Source organism: Ascaphus truei, chromosome 1, assembly GCF_040206685.1.
Source record: "Ascaphus truei isolate aAscTru1 chromosome 1, aAscTru1.hap1, whole genome shotgun sequence".
In the NCBI taxonomy this organism is placed as follows: Eukaryota; Metazoa; Chordata; class Amphibia; order Anura; family Ascaphidae; genus Ascaphus; species Ascaphus truei.
Window position 1 is genome coordinate 373,271,774 of NC_134483.1, and position 20,966 is coordinate 373,292,739.

The 20,966-nt window shown below is 43.8% G+C and overlaps 1 protein-coding gene across 2 annotated transcripts in view; it reads left to right on the plus strand.

The window, feature by feature from the left end:
• Positions 1 to 20,966, plus strand: part of LOC142501163 (uncharacterized) — a 113,265-nt gene that overhangs the window by 73,487 nt on the left and 18,812 nt on the right. The window contains exons 24-30 of one of the 2 annotated variants that reach the window (XM_075610631.1): positions 413 to 581; positions 5,198 to 5,399; positions 5,917 to 6,047; positions 8,882 to 9,045; positions 10,372 to 10,526; positions 11,008 to 11,214; positions 16,901 to 16,995. In XM_075610631.1, coding sequence (XP_075466746.1) covers positions 413 to 581; positions 5,198 to 5,399; positions 5,917 to 6,047; positions 8,882 to 9,045; positions 10,372 to 10,526; positions 11,008 to 11,214; positions 16,901 to 16,995 — 1,123 coding nt within the window. The remainder of the gene's footprint in view (positions 1 to 412; positions 582 to 5,197; positions 5,400 to 5,916; positions 6,048 to 8,881; positions 9,046 to 10,371; positions 10,527 to 11,007; positions 11,215 to 16,900; positions 16,996 to 20,966) is intronic. The other variant, XM_075610638.1, reaches the window with a different exon arrangement.

The window sequence follows — 20,966 nt, forward strand, 5'->3', positions numbered from 1 at the left end:
TACAAGGTATCATGCTCCATATATGCACAGCCTTCCAATGTCTGTTATTGGAATTCTATAGTATTTGCCTCAGGATGCTTTAGAAACCGAGATTCGAGACAGATCTAGCAATATTTTGCAATTTAGGCATTAATTATTTATTAAAGTTACAAGTGGGAGAATCCCTCCAAGTGTTTTAATTCCTATTTAATACTATCCTCACATTTTACTTAAGTAAACACGGTGTATAAGGAGATGGATTTAAGTTGACAACATTTTAACACGACAGTGTAAAGTTCTGTCACTTGGTGGCTTTATCATTTTGTGACACAAAAAAAATCACACTGAATCCTACTAAATTTAAAGTAATCCCATAATAATAATAATGAAGTGTAGTACTATTCTTAAACTTTTGCTGTTTCCAACTCTGTAGGAATATGTTTTGACCTTCGTTATTGCTTAGCTTTCTGTGATGGAGAGAACTTCTTACGATCATGGAACTTGGCTTCCTGTATAAACGATCAGTCTCTCATTGTGAACATCAACAGGGAAAAGAAAACTGATGGGATTCATGAGATTATTAGTATGAAAAACTTTCCCAGGCAAGTGGGCACCAGTGAAGTATGTTAGTAAGATGTCAATGTTCAATTGTTAATATGAAGCCAAAACTCGATGTCGGTTCCAAAAATGCTGCCTGACTCTAATTAATATAAATGACAATTTAATAACTTTAAATGCTGTAAAAAAAAGTCATTCGCCAAAGAATTGTGACATCAAAATTAAATATGAATGACATTTTTAAGATCCATGAATGTTTGGCTAGAGCTTTTCAATGTTCTAAGAATTGTATAATACTATTTAAGTTAACGGCCAAGCACAGTCCTTGCTAGGACAAAAGTGTACTAATGGCAGAGAAATGTTGAATGGAACATCAAGTAGGTGATTGATACCTTTTTTTAATCAATATCTGACACCAATACATTTTGTTTACATTATTTTTTCTTTTTTTTTTACTTGAACTTTTATTCTGTATTTCAGAAATATATTGGGGTACAGAAGAAAAATGGGTGGGGGGGGAGGAAAAAAAGGGGGGGGGCACAAATAATTGGGACAAATTTAGTACATTACATAGGGAGAGAGAATCATACAAAGAATTTAATTAAAAAAAATATTTGTAGTTACCTAGTAGATGAGGTTGAAAAGACATATGTCCATTGAGTTCAACCTATATTAAATTTAGACATTAGATTCTTATCCTATATTTGCATTTACAGTATATTGATCAAGAGGAAGGCAAACAAAAAACCTAAGTGAAACATTATCCAGTGATAACTCATAAGGGGACAAAATAAATTCCTTCCTGACTCCAACAATTGGCAATCAAATTACTCCCTGGATCAACATCCTTCCCATGTTTACTTATTTGGTATATCCCTGTATACCTTTCCCATCTAAAAAGATGTCCAACCTTTTTTTTTAAATCTCTATTGTGTCTGCCATCACAGTCTCCATGGGTAATGAATTCCACATTTTAACTGCCCTCATTGTAAAGAACGCTTTCCTTTGTTGCCTGTGAAATTTCCTTTCCTCCAACTTTAAGGGATAACCCTTTGTCATTTGTACTGCCCTTGGGATGAATACTTCTTTTGAAAGCTCCTTGTATTGTCCCTGAATATATTTGTATATACAGCTTAACCCCGTTATAGCGCGACCCGTTATAACGCGAATCCGCTTATAACGCGGTTTTCACGTGGCTCTCACTGCACACACTCTCACTGCACACACTCACTGCACACACTCTCACTGCATACACTCTCACTGCACACACTCTCACTGCACACACTCTCACTGCACACTGCACACACTCTCACTGCACACACTCCCAGCACTCACTGCACACACTCCCAGCACTCACTGCACACACTCTCACTGCACACACTCTCACTGCACACTGCACACCCTGCACACACTCCCAGCACTCACTGCACACTGCTCACAGCACACACTCTCACTGCACACTGCACACACTCTCACTGCACACACTACCAGCACTCACTGCACACTGCACACACTCTCACTGCACACACTACCAGCACTCACTGCACACTGCACACACTCCCAGCACTCACTGCACACTGCTCACAGCATACACTCTCACTGCACACTGCACACTGCACACACTCTCACCTCACACACTACCAGAACTCACTGCACACTTCACACACTCCCAGCACTCACTGCACACAGCACTCATAGCACACAGCACTCAGAGCACTCACAGCACACTCTCACAGCACACAGCACTCACAGCACACTCTCACAGCACTCACAGCACACAGCACTCACAGCACACTCTCACAGCACTCACAGCACACACTCTCACTGCACACTGCACACTGCACACACTCTCACTGCACACTGCACACTGCACACACTCTCACCTCACACACTACCAGAACTCACTGTACACTTCACACACTCCCAGCACTCACTGCACACTTCTCACAGCACACTCTCACAGCACTCACAGCACACAGCACTCATAGCACACAGCACTCAGAGCACTCACAGCACACTCTCACAGCACACAGCACTCACAGCACACTCTCACAGCACTCACAGCACACAGCACTCACAGCACACTCTCACAGCACTCACAGCACTCACAGCACACTCTCACAGCACTCACAGCACACTCTCACAGCACTCACAGCACACCACACTCACACCACACCTCCCACTCCCCCTCCCTACCTACCTTTGGTGTCGGCTGCTGAGATCGGAGCAGAGCTGGCATCAGGAGGAGGGGGGGTGTTGGGAGGAGGGGACGTGTCAGGAGGAGGGGGGGTGTCGGGAGGAGGGGGGTATTGGGAGGAGGGGGGGTGGTGTGGATGCCGGTAGGGGGGGATGAGTGAGGAGCAAGCAGGCTGGGATTCGGAGGGCCGCGTTGGCTAGGCCCAAAACTGATTATGCTGTTGAGGGCCGGTAGATGTGGGGGCCTCGGGGGCGGGAGGAAGTGGATGCCGGTGGAGGGGAATGGATGCCGGTGGTGGGAGGTAAGGAGCAGGCTGCGTCTGGACTCGGAGGGCCACTGCTGGGGGACGTGTAGGGCTTCCGGCCACCTCTTCCTTCCCTCCTTACTCCCCCCCTCCCTCCCGATCGGGCGCGCGCGGCCATTTTTTAAAATTAGCACGACCCGGTTCTAGCGGGGTCGGATCGGGTGGCCCCCGAGGACCGCGCTATAACGGGGTTGAGCTGTAGTTATCATATCCCCTCTCAGATACTTCTTTTTTAATGTAAACAAATCTAATTAAGCTAGCCTCTCCTCAAAGTCCGATTTTCCATGTTAAACGCTTAGAGTGCTCAAGGCTAAATAACAATGGGTTCTTGTAAGACATTCTGGACTGTAGCATCAGCAGATAGGCACCTGTTCTATGAATTGTAAATTGTAGTGCTAAACACCCCCCCCCCCCCCTCACTGCATAGGCAAAAAAAATTCTCTTTGCCACCTGCCGGACAGGCGAAGAAATACATACAAATCCTAATTACGTCTAACATATCCCTGTTAACTACAAGTGTGAATAACAACACAAAAAATTGCTGAGAGTTAAATGGGATGTACAGTAGAGGCAGCGATTATTCTAACAAAAACCAGTGGCAATTCCCCAAAAAACCCAGGAAACACCCAGGTACATTCTGAATACATGCCTTAAACTTTCCTTAAACTAGCCCCAGCATTTCTGCATTGATTAATGGCCTATCAGATTAACAGCGGGGTTCCCTGGCAGTCCCATTCAAATTGAATGGGACTGCCAGGGATCCCTGCTGTGTTAATCCTATGGGTCGTTAGTCAATGCAGAAATGCCTTAAACATGCCTCAAACTAGCCCAGAACATACCCAGCACATACCCAGCACATACCCAGCACATACCCTGAATGTAACCCGGCTAGTTTACAGCAAATGTTAGAATAAACGTTGCCTCTACTGTATATTGATTATATCTTCCAAATAAAACGAGAGATGTCCACACTTTTCTTGAGGAAAGCCGGAAAAACAAAAAGGCCATATCTGTATGTGTGTAATTACTTTTTGTTCCTTTATGGTAATGTTAAGAAGTGCTGACCAGCTATAAGAAAGTAGATTCTAGACTAGAGACATAATTTCCAGGCAAATCTTCCATATACTGTATGTTCTAAAGATACTGTCTGCCTCTAAAGCATAGAGCACATCCTCCTAAAACTAAAAGGAATCGGCACTCCAGAGGTCTTCATACAAAAAAGATATTTTAATCCACATAGATCAACGTTTTGGTCAAACACACAGACCTTTGGTGTTTTACCAACATATTTAGTTTTAGGAGAATGTGTTCTATATTATAGGTCTCCCCAGCAGGGGATGATCGTTGTGCACCTGAGGCAGTTACATAAATCCAGTGAGTGCACCTATTTCTTTCTCCTGCCTCTAAAGCATAACAGCTAACATTGGGTGTAGACTGTATTTAATATTTGGGGTGATACGTACCAGCAGTAGAGCAATTTGTACCCATTTTATTTTATAACAGTGTTAATACAGGTCTTAGATACACCTTTCCCAAATGTCCTACCATGATTCCCAATCTAGCATTTCATTGAGATCTCTTTCCCGTTGTTGTATACACGTATGCTTCGTATCCATTTCAGCTGATAACATTTGTTGATAAAGATGTACATTAAAAAACTAATTATGTTAGTTTGTAAACATGGTACTGAGATATGGGAGGGGTTTGATTTCCTCTGGCTTTCCCCTTTTGAATGTGGTGTGTTCAGCAAGTGTTTGTACAGCAGTGCTCCAGCTCCTCAATTATCTTTAGTGATTCTCTGATTAGGATGCAGTGGAATAAGGGTAAGAAAAAATACTTGATTGACAAACATTTCCCCTTTCAGAGGCCCCAACGAAAACCAAATCATGCATTATTCCAAAGAAACAAAAGCAGACAAATATTTGCTTTAAACATGGTTAAAGTTATTTCAGTGAGCAAATTAGATGCTTCATTTCCATACATAATGTTGTTTCTAGGTCAGCTGCTAGGGATTGAACCTTTAAAGGAGAAGTGATTTAACTCTTTGCACATGTACACAAAGTGGCCGTATGTATTTTAAATGTTCTGCTTTGACGTGCATGGAAAAAGGCAGCAGATAGATTGTCCTTTGAGATTTTCCTCTTGCTTGTGTTTTGAAGGTATGTGGTTTGCAGAAGTGTAAAGCCAGGAGTCATCACGGTTTGGAATATTGTGAAGTCAAAGTGCAAAGGCAGCGCAGTGCGTGTGGAGCGTGGACTGCTGGAAAACACTGACATTGTACTGGTCAGGGACATGAAACTCTTTGTGCTGACTGACAGAGGCATGGCCTCATTCACCGATACACCAAGACCTATATTTCAGGTACACAATGCAAAATGCTAGTGTTTGCAAGTAGTATCAGTTGGATATAACAACAATATCAGTTTTTATTATTATATCATACCTCATCTGGCTTTAAATATTTCACATCCCAGACGCTCTGCATTTTGAATTGTATATTTGTGGCAAATGGATTTTACATTTGTAGTGTTAACGTCTTTGAGATAATAACACTAGTCAGATATATTACTTCTCAAATTACTTATATATTGTTTCTGTGAGCTCTCTGACTATATGAAATGTATGTATATATACACACACACACACACACACACACACACACACACACACACACACACACACACCTCTGCACTTTGGATTATTTTGCATCTCAAAGTAAAAGCCTGGTGCATTTGACAAGTTATCACTATGCCTGGGTAAATAAAGTGCCAAGACTAACGTATTGTTAATTCAGAATATCTTTAGAAATGAACTGAAAGCATTAAAGCTTTCTTATATCAGATGAAGGAATAACGTTCATATTTGTTTGCCGCACCAGACTCTTCTGACGTACGACCTGCTAAAAAAGAAATACGTCCGCAAACAGACTGGCCTATATGTTATTCCGTGCCCAAAATATGAATATAAGTTACTGGAAGGGGGATTACTTTTGGGGCTCTCTGAGAATAGGTGAGTTCATTCTTTTTGGGTTGATAAACATACATTTTATGTGTGGAGGAATACACAAAGGCATTACGTGACAAAAAAACAGTCGGGTCGTGAAAACTAGGGAAACGTGTATGAAGAAGTTAACTCTGAATCAGTAGAACCATAAATCAAGCAACAGAATAACCACATTCTAAGCATTCCCCCCGCCTCCCCCCCTCCCCTTCTTCCCCCCGCCTCCCCCCCTCCCCTTCTTCCCCCCGCCTCCCCCCCTCCCCTTCTTCCCCCCGCCTCCCCCCCTCCCCTTCTTCCCCCCGCCTCCCCCCCTCCCCTTCTTCCCCCCTCCTCCCCCCCTCCCCTTCTTCCCCCCTCCTCCCCCCCTCCCCTTCTTCCCCCCTCCTCCCCCCCCTCCCCTTCTTCCCCCCTCCTCCCCCCCTCCCCTTCTTCCCCCCTCCTCCCCCCCTCCCCTTCTTCCCCCCTCCTCCCCCCCTCCCCTTCTTCCCCCCTCCCCTTCTTCCCCCCTCCTCCCCCCCTCCCCTTCTTCCCCCCTCCCCCCCCCCTCCCCTTCTTCCCCCCTCCTCCCCCCCTCCCCTTCTTCCCCCCTCCTCCCCCCCTCCCCTTCTTCCCCCCTCCTCCCCCCTCCCCTTCTTCCCCCCTCCTCCCCCCCTCCCCTTCTTCCCCCCTCCTTCCTCCCCTCCTCTTCCCCCCTCTCCCACCTTCCCCTCCTCTCCCCCTTCTCCCCCCTTCCCCTCCTCTCCCCCCTTCCCCTCCTCTCCCCCCCCTTCCTTCCCCCCCTCTTCCCCTCTCCCCCTTCTCCACTGGGCTTACTAGAGGGGCTGTGTCATAGGGGGTATATAAGGCTTCTGGGAAGTCAGGTTCCAGGAGTGCTAGAAGTCAGCTGGGCATGGAGGGTTACAGTGAAATTATGTAACCACATAAACACCTGATGAATGCGCCTGCTGTACCGAAACGTTGGATGCCGTTATGACTTCTTTAAGTCATTAATTGACACTTTTTGCTACTTTTTGATTGCTTTATCTTTTTGGTGTGTTTGACTACTTTTTTTCTTTCGCAACATAAACACCTACTGTACATATTGTTTGATCTTGTTTACACTTTCTGTTACTGACTATTGTTAAGTTCTGATACCGGTACTGAAAAATCCAAGAAAAACGAAGCGGTGCAACTCCCATGCAGGTAAGGACACAGACCAGGATAGTGACACTCAAGTGTTGGCTTTATTGACACCCGACAGCCCCAGAAACCACTTTGACGCGTTTCGCGTCATTATCCTTGTCTGTGTCCTTACCAGCATGGGAGTTGCACCGCTTCATTTTTCTTGGATTTTTCATTCAGCAGGAGCACACCGGATCAGCCAGGCGTTGCATTTTTCCAACAGTGAGTACTTTATTTACTAAGGTCCCGCACCCCATACAAGACTTACCTCACTGCAGAGGCTATTGGGGGGACCGTAATACTGTTGCCTATGGATATGTGGATTATGTGCATGTAACGCTGATGGCTGTTTATAAAGCAGATTTTATTATTGCTATATACTTGGTCTGCATTGAGAAGCGCCACTAGGGGGTGTGAGGCTCCCATCTCTTCCATAGTTTGATACCGGTACTGGTTCTAAAGTGTAGATTTGCTGCAGGTTTTCATCTATTTCAATAGACCAACAAAGAGTTCTTCATAGATGTCATAGTGTACAATCTAAAACAAATATATATTCATCACGCTTCCCCGTGTAAGGAGCATGCTGCTGGTGAAAGGATTGGCCATACATATGTAAGGATGTAACCAAAAGTCTCCTTTGTCTTACAGATTTAGTTTGCACTATGTATATTTATTTCCTCATTGATTGCTATCCCAATGGGAGAAGCGCAGGGATTCACTTTCTGTTTTTTCACATAGTGTGCAATCTCACAGGTCTCTCTATACACACATACCTAAGAGAGTGTGTGAGTTCTGTATACACTATTACATCTACAGCATGACAACATCTTTGTCGTTAACAACTTGCAGCAAATCTACAATAAAGATCACAGAAACATTAGAGTCTTACACAGTACTTGTATAAGCACAGAGTTTCTACAGAGTATTATTTATAGAGGAAGACGTGGCCTGGTATAAGCTCCCCATCAATACAATAGAACAAGGTAAGAATCAAAAATCCAGCCGCTCCATGATACAAAAAGTAGGCACTCACCAGCAAAAAAGGGGGTTAAAAAGGTATACTTTAATGGACTACATAAAAAACAAAAAAACAGACAGTACTAACTACTCTCCCACATGTTTCACGCCTACTGTGACGCTTTCTCCTGGAGCTTTGACACGGTTTTTTTCTTTGTTCCCCATCAATACAAGTCAGCTATAATATCTCTTTGACTTGTGTAGCACAAATTAGAATACATGCACTTCAGCGTTATGTTTATAAATATGTATTGTTTTTCTGTGTACAACAGTAGGGCTGTGTCCCCACTGGCGCTGAGCGTGCTGACCACGCAGAGCTTGCTGCTTTTACTTACATACATGTATATGTGCAAGTCCCCGCTCACGCGGTGCGCGCTCTCGCTTGTGCGCGGGCACACACGCTCACTGAAGCTTGGCGCTTGAGTAAACAAAAAAATGTAACTTTCAAGCGCGCTCAACTTGCCCGCAACGCCTCCCCCCCCCCCCCCCGCGCACGCTTGCGAAATAGCCAGGACAACCGGCGCTCATGCTTGGAGAGCTGGTGACATCACCACTCTCAAGCATGAGCGCGGTCAGTGCCAGCGGGGCCGCAGCCTAAGTAGTGTAATAGAGCAATATGAGAATGCTATAAAACAAAGAGAACTCAGCATTCAGGTTTGTTGCAGGGACCATTTTGTGATTTGGAACCTAGACACAGGCTTTATAAAGGATCGTTTAAGACCAACATTCAAGGAAAAGCCATCTGTGCTAAACATACTGCCTGACCATGATGTGTATAAAGACAATCTGCACAAAGTGCTATTGCGGAGACGCAAAGGAAAAGAAACAGGTACGTATATAAAAAGCCCAGTCACTTTATCAGGATAACCTCACCCCTTATGAGGCCTTGTAACTTCAATACAAATCCTTTTGCTGTATATCACTAGAGATGTGTGCAATATACACGCACATGCTCAGTGTCCCCTGACAAACCACACCAAAATGAATATCTGCGCCAGGAAAAACATTTACCCCAGTCTGCTAAAATGTTAAGATTTTGTGAAAGTTGTAGAGTTTCAAAGTATTCGCATGGAGGGGGGGGGGGGGGGGGGAATATGTACCTTTTTTTTTGCCCCCAAAAATAAAATGTCCAAATACTGTAGAATTTAAAAAAAAAAAAAAACCTTATCACCATTTATTCATTTTTTTTAAACATTGAAAGCTTCACTCCCAAACTAGGACACGTCTCCAGATATCACGATCTCGTACAGATATTGAAGAATACTTTATTTTGTGTTAGAAGCATTAATTTTACTGGAAGCTGAAGAGGTCCATGCTGTGTTTCTAACCTTAGCACTGGTGATGTTACCCAACACTACTTTGTCCATATTTCATTTCTAAAAGTGTAAGTGCAAGAAAACAAAAAAGGGGGTGGGTGGAGATTTCAGTGTCTGCCCGCCATAAAACTGGGGGGAAACGTGGTAAAATAATAAATTGCATCAGCTTTATCAAGTTTAAAAAATATGAGGATTTGTTTTTGTCTAATTGCCCCCTAGTTTTGCAGTGAAGCCAAGAAGAGTCTCAACTCAAACACATTAAACAATCATAACCCTATTCTCTCACCTCACACTGATTCCGCGAGTCTGCTCCATTTTCTTGATATAAAACAGTGTTTTATATGGACAACATTTAACTTTATGAACCTGGATATGCACATGAGTGTTGTATATGTGTCCGCTTCCTTCATGTATAGGAGTATCCAAACACTTCAACTTGTTCGCTTGACTAAGGAAGCATCAAGCCAGCAAATTCATATAAGGCTGTTAAGGGTATTTCAGCCCTTTTGTCCTCTTAGCATCTTTATTTTCACCTCGATGTTACAATGTGAATCGGAAGGTCCACTGCAGATCAGTGACATTAAAGTTATGATGGGCATATATAATATGAACATTGAAGACAAACAACACCCCTAAGTCAATCTATGTCTGACACATGTTCTCAACATTTTTTGTGAGATGTTAAGCATAGTAAACTGTGGATGTTGAAGATCATTTATAGCCTTGATCTTAGGGGGTTGGAACGTTGTACAACTGGCCTATCATATTAATATATATGTTTAATATCAACTTCATTGATACCTTACCAAATGACATCAAAATCCTTGTGTTATTTGCAGAGCTTCTGACACCATGGGAGAGGCGTAATCAAACGAAGACAGCCAAGAGACGGGGTCTGGAGGGGGAGTTGAAGAAGGAGATGGAGAAGATGCAGCAACTTGTAAATGAGAAGAATAATGCTATTGACCAGTACCTCCTTAGTGGAAATGAAAAGGTGAGGAACAGGATCAAGTGACACAAATGATAGCAGAAAAATGAAATAACAATTTTAATAGTGGTGTAGTCGCAAGTTCTAAATTCTCCATTGTGCTGTCAGTGTATTTGTAGTGCCATTTCAGTTATGGAGACTTTACATATCTCTTCTACTTCCTCTAAATGACAGGGTCAGAAATTTAGGTTTGGATTTTTGCTTATAAATTAAAGGGAGAACTACTTACCCCTTCTGAAGCAAAACAAGAAAGAAAATACATCCTTCCTTCTACTGGGGATATGTGTTAAATGTGTTTTGAGGGATCTCACTTTATTTTTCACTGTAGCTGTGAGATATTTTAGTAGGTACCAATAAATTATGTATGTGCTCTGCTTTACACTATCATTAGGGGTGTGTATTCATTATTTTAAATCCATTGGGTATACACATTACTCAACACAAACTAGCACTTTGGAGTCACTGTGTAGTGTTGCTGTTTTTGCAGGTGATTGTGTGTTCATACTATGCACACCACCTCTGCGTGTTTAGCTTGGTGACCATGACACACCTGCATACCCTGGAAGACAGGACATCTATGCTTTTCCTACACAGTGCTGCACTGACTCACAACGGCAGCTTCTTGGCTCTTTCCAATTACAGTGACGATGAAAAGATCAGCTACGTAACATTGTGGGACCTTCAAAATGGACTGGTAATGTTACAAGATTATTATATTATGTTTACGTTATAATCCACTCACAACAGGGCATTACTGGCCAATAAGAGAGTTGAAGGCTTTAACCCAGCCAGGGCATTATTGGCCAGTAATGCCCTGTTCTGAAGGGATTATTACTATTATAGGCTTAATGCAGGCTTTAAAATTTTTTTTTTTACATTTTTCATAAAAAAGATAGACACTTGTAGTCGTATTGATTTTTATCAGCATGATCGTCTACATTCTTTTGCTTGTACTGCAAGTTTATTAAAAGGAAATTGTACATACACACATCCCCCTCTACATACACACACACTGCAGCGCTCCCCCTCGATACACACAAACACACTCTGCAACCCCCCTCTATAACACAAACACACTCTGCAGTCCCCCCTACACACTGCAGCCCCCCTCCTCGACACCCACAAAACACCCTGCAGCCCTCCTCCACCCTCTACACTCACAAAACACACAACACACACACACAGCAGCCCCCTCCCTACACCCACAAACACATACTGAAACCCCCTGTAAACCCACAAAACTGCAGACACACACCAAAACACACTCTGTAGCCCACCTCAACCCTCTACACCCACTGACACACACACACACACACACTGCACTCCTCCTCTACACCCACACTGCACTGCTCCTCTACACCCACAAACCACACTGCAGACACACACAAACCAACAAAACAGACACTGCCACCTCTACATCCACAAAACACACCAGCAGCCCCCTCCCTACACCTTCTGCAGCCCCCCTGCAAACCCACACACTGCAGACACACACCAACAAAACACTCTGCACCCCTCCTCCACCCACAAAACTCACACTGTAGCCCCCCCAACTCCCCCTACACCCACACAGCAGACACCCCGAAAAAACAGGCCCTGCTGCCCCCTCTACACCCACAAAACACGCATCAACAGAAGACACACACCAATAAAACACTCTGCTGGCCCCCTTAACACCCACAAAACAGACACACAAACTTGTCCCTTCACTCTCCTGTGCGGAGCACTCTGCAGGCAGGGAGGGGGAGGAGTCAGTGCCTTGCTGCTGCATCCTGTCCAATCACCTCCCCTGTCTAAGAGCTGATCTCACTTTTTGTGAATGAAAACTGAAAGCTGATTGGCTGAAAAACTTGGCAGGATGTCAAAAATTCCAGGCCATTAGTGACTGGTTAAAATTCCGGGCATTATCCAATCAGTGAGCAGGGATTTCAATAATGCCCGGAATCTACCAGCTTTAGCGTATCATTATCCTGCCCACGTTGTTGGCGCTTACTAACTGTTACTCCATGTAATTTATGTTGGCCAGATCTATTAGCTGCAATGTAGATGAGCTTTGAATGTTTGCTTAATAGTTCTTTGCTCCATCTTGTGGTTGTAACAGGTAACTGCGCTGTTTTCCGAAAACACATTCAGAATTTTAAAAATCAGTACCGACAAATAATCTATCTGGGTATCACGCTTAAAAGTGTAGTCCCACCCTCCATGCTCAACTCAGTATCGGTCTGGGAGGCGGCCAAAAGTAATCGCTCATTGACCTCAAAACACACTTTAATGGCCCCTTTGTACGGCAATCCAGATTTTGCTCCTGGGCTAGAGGGTAATAATTTTACGCTTTGGCGACAATTAGGGTTTAGACGACTGAAGGACCTGGAGGGTAGAAATACCATCAAATCATTTGACCAATTAAAGTCGGAAACGGACATCCCTAACACAGAATTTATTAGGTACCTCCAGGTCCGGGCATTTTACAATAAACACTTGGTGAGATCACCGTTAACGAATTTTGAAAGGCTCTGCGTGCGGGACACTGACACGCGGGGACTGATCTCTACTCTGTACAGAAATGTGGTCGGTGCTGACAAGGACGACACAAACAGACCCAGATTCAGGAGTCAATGGGAGTCAGATTTACAGGGGCCACTAGATGACGAGAACTGGACATAAATATTTAAGGCTGTGGCCAGTAGTTCCATTTGCACGACACTGAAGGAGAACTCATATAAAGTTTTGTTAAGGTGGTATCTCACCCCAGTTAGATTGGCTAAATTTGTTCCGGGCTCTTCCCCGCTCTGCCCTCAGCAGTGCGGGGAACAGGGAGATCTGGTGCACATGCTGTGGTCTTGCCCGAAAATTGTACCCGTTTGGAGTCAGATTCGCGATAGGCTACAGAGGGCCTCCAAATTCAGCTAATGTTCCTATTAAGCAAACCCACAGACGAAGTATCAAGAACGGGGAACAAATTAATAGCACATTTCGCAACGGCTATGAGGTGCGAGGCCGCAGCATTGTGGAACCAGAATGCAATTCCATCAATAGAAAAAATCAGAAACAGAATTTGGTTTGTATGCCAGATGGAAAAGTTAACGAGTTTGGTTAACCACACTGGCTCAAATTTCCAGAAGGTCTGGCTCCCTCGGCTAGCTCAGACAGATATTTCAGGGGTGAGCAATGCCACCATTTGGCTCTGATAGGATAAAGTGAGTTCTCCTGTGATGCGCAGTGAGGGATGTGGATAAGACACGGAGAAAGGACAGTAGGCCCCCCTACAGGGATCCAGTAAAAAGCGGGTACATCAGCACATGTGGATATAAGCAAAATGGAAAGCGTCAATGGCGATCACCAGGTCGACGAGAATAGGAAGAGTCTTGGCATACCCTTCTCTAAACTCCCCCCCCCCCCTTTTTTTTTTTTTTAGTTCATGTTCTGTTGTCTTCCCATCCCTTTGTCTGTTAAATGTTGTATGTCCTGAATGGATTTTGTCTGCCCTGTTTTGGCAATGATTTTTTGATTGTACGATATATATGCAAAAACCAACAAAAAGAAAGTTAAAAAAAAAAGTGTAGTCCCACATAGTCGACCAGTTGGATTTTTTTAGGGGTCCCTGAATGGAGAAGTCTTTGTCAATCATGTGTTTTCTTTACCCTCATCCCACCCCGCCCTTAGCAGAGAGCCTATAAAGATAAGGGTAGGTTGGGAAAGGAGAGGTGGGGAAGGGGGTGGAGGGGCGTTCTCTCACTGTGCACGCACTTGCTGATCATACAGGGACATCCGACAAAAGGAACTGAAATCCATCCCAAGTCTAACTATAAAAAAATACTTGGAGGTGTCGTATCAATTACCCAGATAGGAAACCATAAACAGGTCAGTTTAATTAGAAAGACGAATTCTTAGAAAGGATTTCCCATTTAAAAGGCTGAGGTATCACCAATGAAGCAGCATGTTACTGGATTTTTTTACCCACCAACTTAAGCGAAAAACTTGTTGGCCAGACGTGGCAGATATGGAATTATAAAGCTCCAGCGCAGAAATTGGGCACATCGCCAGCATCCACTCATTGAGCATAAGCTGCGTGTCATCGTTTCCCCATATGTATGTATATATCTTTATTTATATAATGCCCGTAGCTGTTCTTGGCGCTTTGCAAGCGAGAAAATACAGTACAGAGAATTATAGTACAATAAGTGCAATAAATAAATCAGACAATAGGAAAAGAAAATCTCGTTTGAAGCCGTGAGATAAAGGGATACTGACTATGATCTCAGGTCCTATGGTGGGTGTCTGCCTATCCATGCCAAGAGTACTGCACCATACGCTGGGTGGCCGGGCCTTCTCGTGTGCAGCTTCAGAGGTCTGTAACTCGCTAACGCCAAAGCTCAGGTGTATATCTACCTTACTGCAAAGTCTGATCAGAGGAGATCAGGAAAAGGTCCCAAAATGCTGCACTCAACCTATTCAAATTAAGAACGAAACCTGGTATTGTTGTTAATTCAAAAAGTAAGTAACTACAGTGGCTGTAGTAGGACAAATAAAGAGACTGGTCAGGAGAACTACCTCTAAGGGGAAAAACAAAAAAATAATACAATTTTATTTAACATATATATAACAGACTCGTAGTGTGTACATTACTTACATTGTGTGAATATTAAAACCCCAGTGGTGAGGACCGGACAAGCTCATATAGATGACGAATTCAGCAGCTGAGATAAGCTCTTGTACCACGCAATATATATGTGAATACAAGAATTCTTGGTCTAGGATTGCTGATAGATCAGATCCGTGTGGAGTGTATATATTCTCTCACTGACAGTAGTTAAGTACTTAGATAGTTGATACCTCTATAGTATCAGTGGCAAAACAATCACAGACCTAAGTCTCAGTATTGACTAAGAATACCTCACAGCTACAATTTAATATCAGGAGAAATCTCCTCTGCTGTAGTAGCGATTTTAAATTGCAACAGAATAAGCAACAGGTTTGTTGCTAATGTGCATCACTATATCAGTGTGTATACCAACGTGGTCTGATCACATTATTTACAGTGTTGCCATATATAACTCTGTACTTTACAGATAGTGTGAGGGGGAATCTTAGCATTCGAGCAGTGTTTTAAGAAGTATCACTGTTCAAGTATACCAAGAATAGTTACCCCTTATAGTAACAACGTTATTAGGTACCGTAATGCTGTATCGACCATATAGTGCAGTTAGTTCAGAGTCATACACACACAAACATAAACATAACCAGCACTTCGTGTTACTGTTGCCCATTGGCCTGATGCCAGGTATTTCTTACTCCAATAGGAGCTGTGCAGGGTGATAGTCAGTCAAATGTGTTAATCACTGTGACCATTAGAGCAGCTACACAATATCAGCTATAGTGGGCAGCTTTTCGGGACCTTTTCCTGATCTCCTCTGATCAGACTTTGCAGTCATGTTGTTTATTGCCATACACACCCTTCATATGACGACATAATATTTGTAAGACATTGCGGTTGAGCGGCGATCCCACTTTTGTGTGTTTGTATAGCTACCTTATCACTGTTTCGGGCTCGGTGTACGACTTGCCTCTTTTTTCTGGCTTTTCCTCTGTGGTAGGAATGACTGTGGGTGTGTGACAGTAGCCATGAGTCTAGGCTATTGGAGCACTTCATTTAAGAGGTGAGTTTTAAGGTTAGTTTATATGCTTATTTTAGCACCTGAACGTTCACTAGATGGTTTACCACCTTGAGAACCAGAGGTGAAGTATATGTATCTACACAGCTCGTCTGTACGCTATACATCCTATTGAGTGTTCATATGCATATTAATTCATATTATTCATAATTAGGATCATCTCTACTCCCTGTTATTGAGAGACTAAGCTACACCTGATTGCTAGTTGATGCTTCTTGATCCTACAGCTGTAGTTCCATATCTCACCACACAAGATTTTAACAGTACACACTGTATATATTTAACACCGAGTGAGTTTATTATATAAAAAACATTTTATTGTTTTGGTTCCAACTGAAGATATGTATGATGACCACTCTCCAACACACTCTGTATGATTTAGCCCAGGTGATTGTTTTCACCACTCTCTTCATATGATGATATCAATTTGCTGATTTATCAATCAATCAATCAATATATATATATATATCTTATTCCCCCTATGCACCACTTTTATGACTACTGATTTGCTTTTAAGTATTAAGGTTGAGCGGTTAGTTATCTGCACTGTATGTGTATGTATATGAACCAGAGGTGAACCACGATACAATTTAAGCTCCTCTGTCACTTAATGCATTACTAGAAATAGATAACTCTACAACTGACAGAGAGATTCAATCATTGTGTACTCTGGTAAATAATTGGGCATATGTTCTTTTTAATTTGTAGGTCAAGAAGCGATTAAAAAATGAACCGAATATCTGTTGTATGGCTATTACCGATGAGGCTGATCGAATTGTTTTTGGTGTGACCTTGGGAAACAAGTAAGGTCACTTCACAAGGACACCGATTTAAAAAAAGGAATCATAAACCCATTTACACTAGCTTTGTAGTGTACTGTAGTATTGTGTAGTGTGTTTGAATTGAACATTATTTCTCTAAAAGATCCCTGCTTTTGTACAGCTTGGCTCGGTGGTGACAACATCCAGGCCAAACTGATGACCCCTTAAGACCTGCATCCACACTGCCAGATCTGCCTGGCACCTCCCAGCCTCAATCTTACTCATTAAAGAAGACACACACACATTCTGACACAAGCCATCATAGTACAACTGTTTGTATTATGACTTGCACGTGGCTTATGTGAGGCTCCATAATTGGGGAATTTTTAAGTTCAAATATATCATTTTTGCTGGTGGTTTTATTATAAGACCGTTTACAGCACTTCATTAGCTTACTCATTGGGCATCAAAAAAGGTAGTAATGCCATATTTAAATTGGTGAACCAGGTTAACCTTTTCTAAATAGATTTTCCCAAACTAACACTTAAGGTTGATGTCCTGTCCTAGGCTTCATGGAGCTCAGTAAGCTTTTACATGCAGTTAAACTTACCTTGTTCTTCATGCAAAATAGAGCCCTCCTGGAATGATAAACCTTATTCATAAGCACAAACAGAAATGAATAGAAAACGTTGGTGATGCATAAGTTAGAAGGTGACAAAACAAAACTATGACAGGGAGAGCAGTTGGGGGAGATCACTTAGCTGTGGATGCAAGCTTGAAAAGGAAACACTGTCTATGGGTTGATACCAAAACCCCAGAGGTCTAGGAAGGGTAGTTGCTGAGGCAACAGAGTGAATAACAGTTTTAGGAAGCTTTCGAAGGCGAGACTTCCCTCGTATGGTTACTAGAGCTACGAATCTGAGAGGGTCATAGAGACTATTGACCATAGACTGGACTCCATGTTGTGTGTATGGCTTTTCTTCAATAGGCACCAGGAATGTGAATTTATCCGCTTTAAGATCCCAGCTAAATCCAAGGCTCCGCTGTATAGATATTCGCTTGATCGTCCGAATCAAATACCTTCATCGTTATGGTGCTATTAGAAGCTATTTTATGGAGCCTTAGGTTGGCATGTGCAAGTATCTTTTGTGTGCTTCTGAGTAAGTCGATAGCTTCTCCATCTGTAGAGAGTGATTTTAGCCCGTCGTCTACATAAAAATCTCTTTCGATTAATTTCTTAGCAGCTGTAGCATATTCTGTTCCCCTTCTTGGGCTCTTCTTCTGAGTCCACACTGTGGTGATGGACTATTACTGAAGACGTGCACTTTCATCCTGTAGTCTATGGATTTCTCATCAATGACGCTGTTACGGTACCACAGCAAGCTTAGGTAGTTTCTGATATCTTCGCAAACGAGGAAACAGTGAAACATCTGTTGAATGTTCCATATAAATGACAGGCTGACAGAAGTCAGTCAGTCATTAAAAGAAAGTACATTTAATAGGTGCACTCCAAAAATAATTTTTCATTTTACAGTGAATACAAAAAGTGAAAATATGTGAATAAGTGAATAAAATTAAAAATATAAAATAACACGTGGTGCTATACGTTCTGCGTTGTATGGCTGCCGTAATATATAGGTTGCCGTTGATATTGGTGCACATCAAAAAGAAACCACAATTGGTGATTCTAATGACTGCGCCTAAAACCTAAGTAGTGATGAAAATATGGATGCTAAGTGTCCCTGGAACAATTAATCACATATGTTGACGACAGATCTTGCTGCCATTATAATCGTGACAATCACATGTAGATAGCACTTATAAATAAATCATAAATAATGACTCCATATATTGCACAAAGCCAACATGGATTATTTCCCAGTCCAGAAAGAAAGTACCTAACATCAGAGAACCACTGCATGCAATAAACTAGAGTTTGTATTCACTGTAAAATTAAAAATTATTTTTGGAATGCACCTATAAAATGAACTTTCTTTTGATGATTGACTGACTTCTGTCAGTCTGTCATTTTATATGGTAATCCGTTAATCCGAGTACATAGGTGGCACCCACTGTGATGAATAGATCACAAATTGGTCTAATATAATTATGTTTAGTGAGCGGTGTGCTCTGTCTTTGTAATCTGTTGAATATTGGCTGTTATGGCAATAGTTTCCTTCAAAAAGCGGATTAACACTACGAAAAGACTATTAGTTAAATTTGGTCCAATAAGGAGAAAATCGTTCAAGGATAATCCCTGGAATTGGGCACTTGAATCGAATACTACCCAGATTTGATCAGGTTTCTTGGGATGGTATACGCCAAAGAATGGAAGGTACCAGCATTCCTCGTGTCGGGGTCTCCTAGACCAGCGGTGAGCAAACTATGGGGCGCGCCCCCCTGGGGGGGCGCAAGATTATTGAGGGGGGCGCAGGCGCCGGGCAACATTGTGTGTGTGTGCAGGTGGGCGTGTCGGTTTGCAGGCTGGCGGGGGTGACCGTGCCTGTGTGCGGGTGGGGGGGGGGGAGCCGTGCCGGTGTGTAGGCGGGTGGGGGTAGCCGTGCCTGTGTGCGGGCGGGTGCGCCCGTGCCGGTGTCCGGGCAGGCAGACATGATAGCGCGCACGCGAGTTCACGCATGTGCAGACAGCAGGAACAACAAGGTCTGCGGAGGTACGGCGGCTGGCAGTGGTCCCGAAGAGGCCAGGAGGAGGAGCACGGCCCAGCGCTCTGACATCACCTCCCGATGTCTGCAAAGCACTCTGGACCTGCTCTCCTCTGCTGGCTGCGACCTGATTCCTGGCACAGCTGACAGGAAGGCTGCACTGTCAGTGATACTCTAAATGTAATAAAATAATTAACAGAAAGTAAAATCACAACATTAAAAACAAAAATAAATAAATAATACATTAGTCCTCGACCAGGGTGGCGCTGAGCGGGCGGGCGTACTTACGCTGGCCGTGGTGGCCAGCGTGAGCGAGCGCCTGCTCGGCGCTTGGCTGCTTGCAGAGCAAACTTGATTTTGCTGCTCGCAAGCGCGTCACGTGAGCGGTTCGCCCAATGAGGGCGAGCCAGCTCCGTGACATCGTTGCTGTGCCCCCAGATGAGCGTGCACCTAGCCGGCCACGAATCGGCCAGGCAGGGAGTGGTGCACGCTCACGTGACACGCTTGCGAGCAGCAAAATGAAATTTGCTTGCTCTGCAAGCAGCTAAGCGCCGAGCAGGCGCAGGTGCTCAGTCACGCTGGCCACACACATTGCCACAACGTGTTTCATCGCGGCCAGCGTGAGCATACCCGCCCGCTCAGCGCCACCCTGGCCGAGGCCTAATACAGATAGGTAGTAGTGGATGACACCGGGGAAAGCAAATGGGAGAAGGAAAAAAGGCAGGGGAAGGAATCAAAGGGGGGAGAGGGAAGGGAGGAAGCAAAGGAGTGATAAATGCCCCCCTCACCTCCCAAATATGGTCCTTGCGCGGCCACGTGCAAACGTGCACGCCGCCGTGCGCACTCCTGCAGCCCCAGCGATTTGTAAACTTGGATTCAGGAGATTGTAGACGCGTGGCGGGGCCATGGCGGAAGTGTCACGAAGCTGGTTCGCCTTCATTGGCTGAACCAGCTCGTGCGTCGCGTCACACGGCAGATGCCTGAAAATACACAATTTGTATTTTCAAAACGCTACTGCGCCAACGCGCCTCTCCACCTGTAGGCGCGCAGGCACTGGGGTAGCTCCCATATGAAAATACAGCAGAGTGGTTTCCGGACGCGCGCACGCAAGCACGTTCATGCAGCGACGCTGGCACCATAATCCCAGCCTTAGATAAAATGAGCTGACCCAAGCCATGTTACTGCTTTCTAGGGTCACCTGATGCATTAATAAGGTGTATGGCTGATCCAGGGTGTCAGTTTCTGAGGAGCATGGTGCAGGGTTCAGGGGAAGTGTTCAGTCTTCATCCAGAGCCTTTATACACAGGAGGTCACCTGATTTCATTATCTGTAGTCTGACAGGTCCAAAGT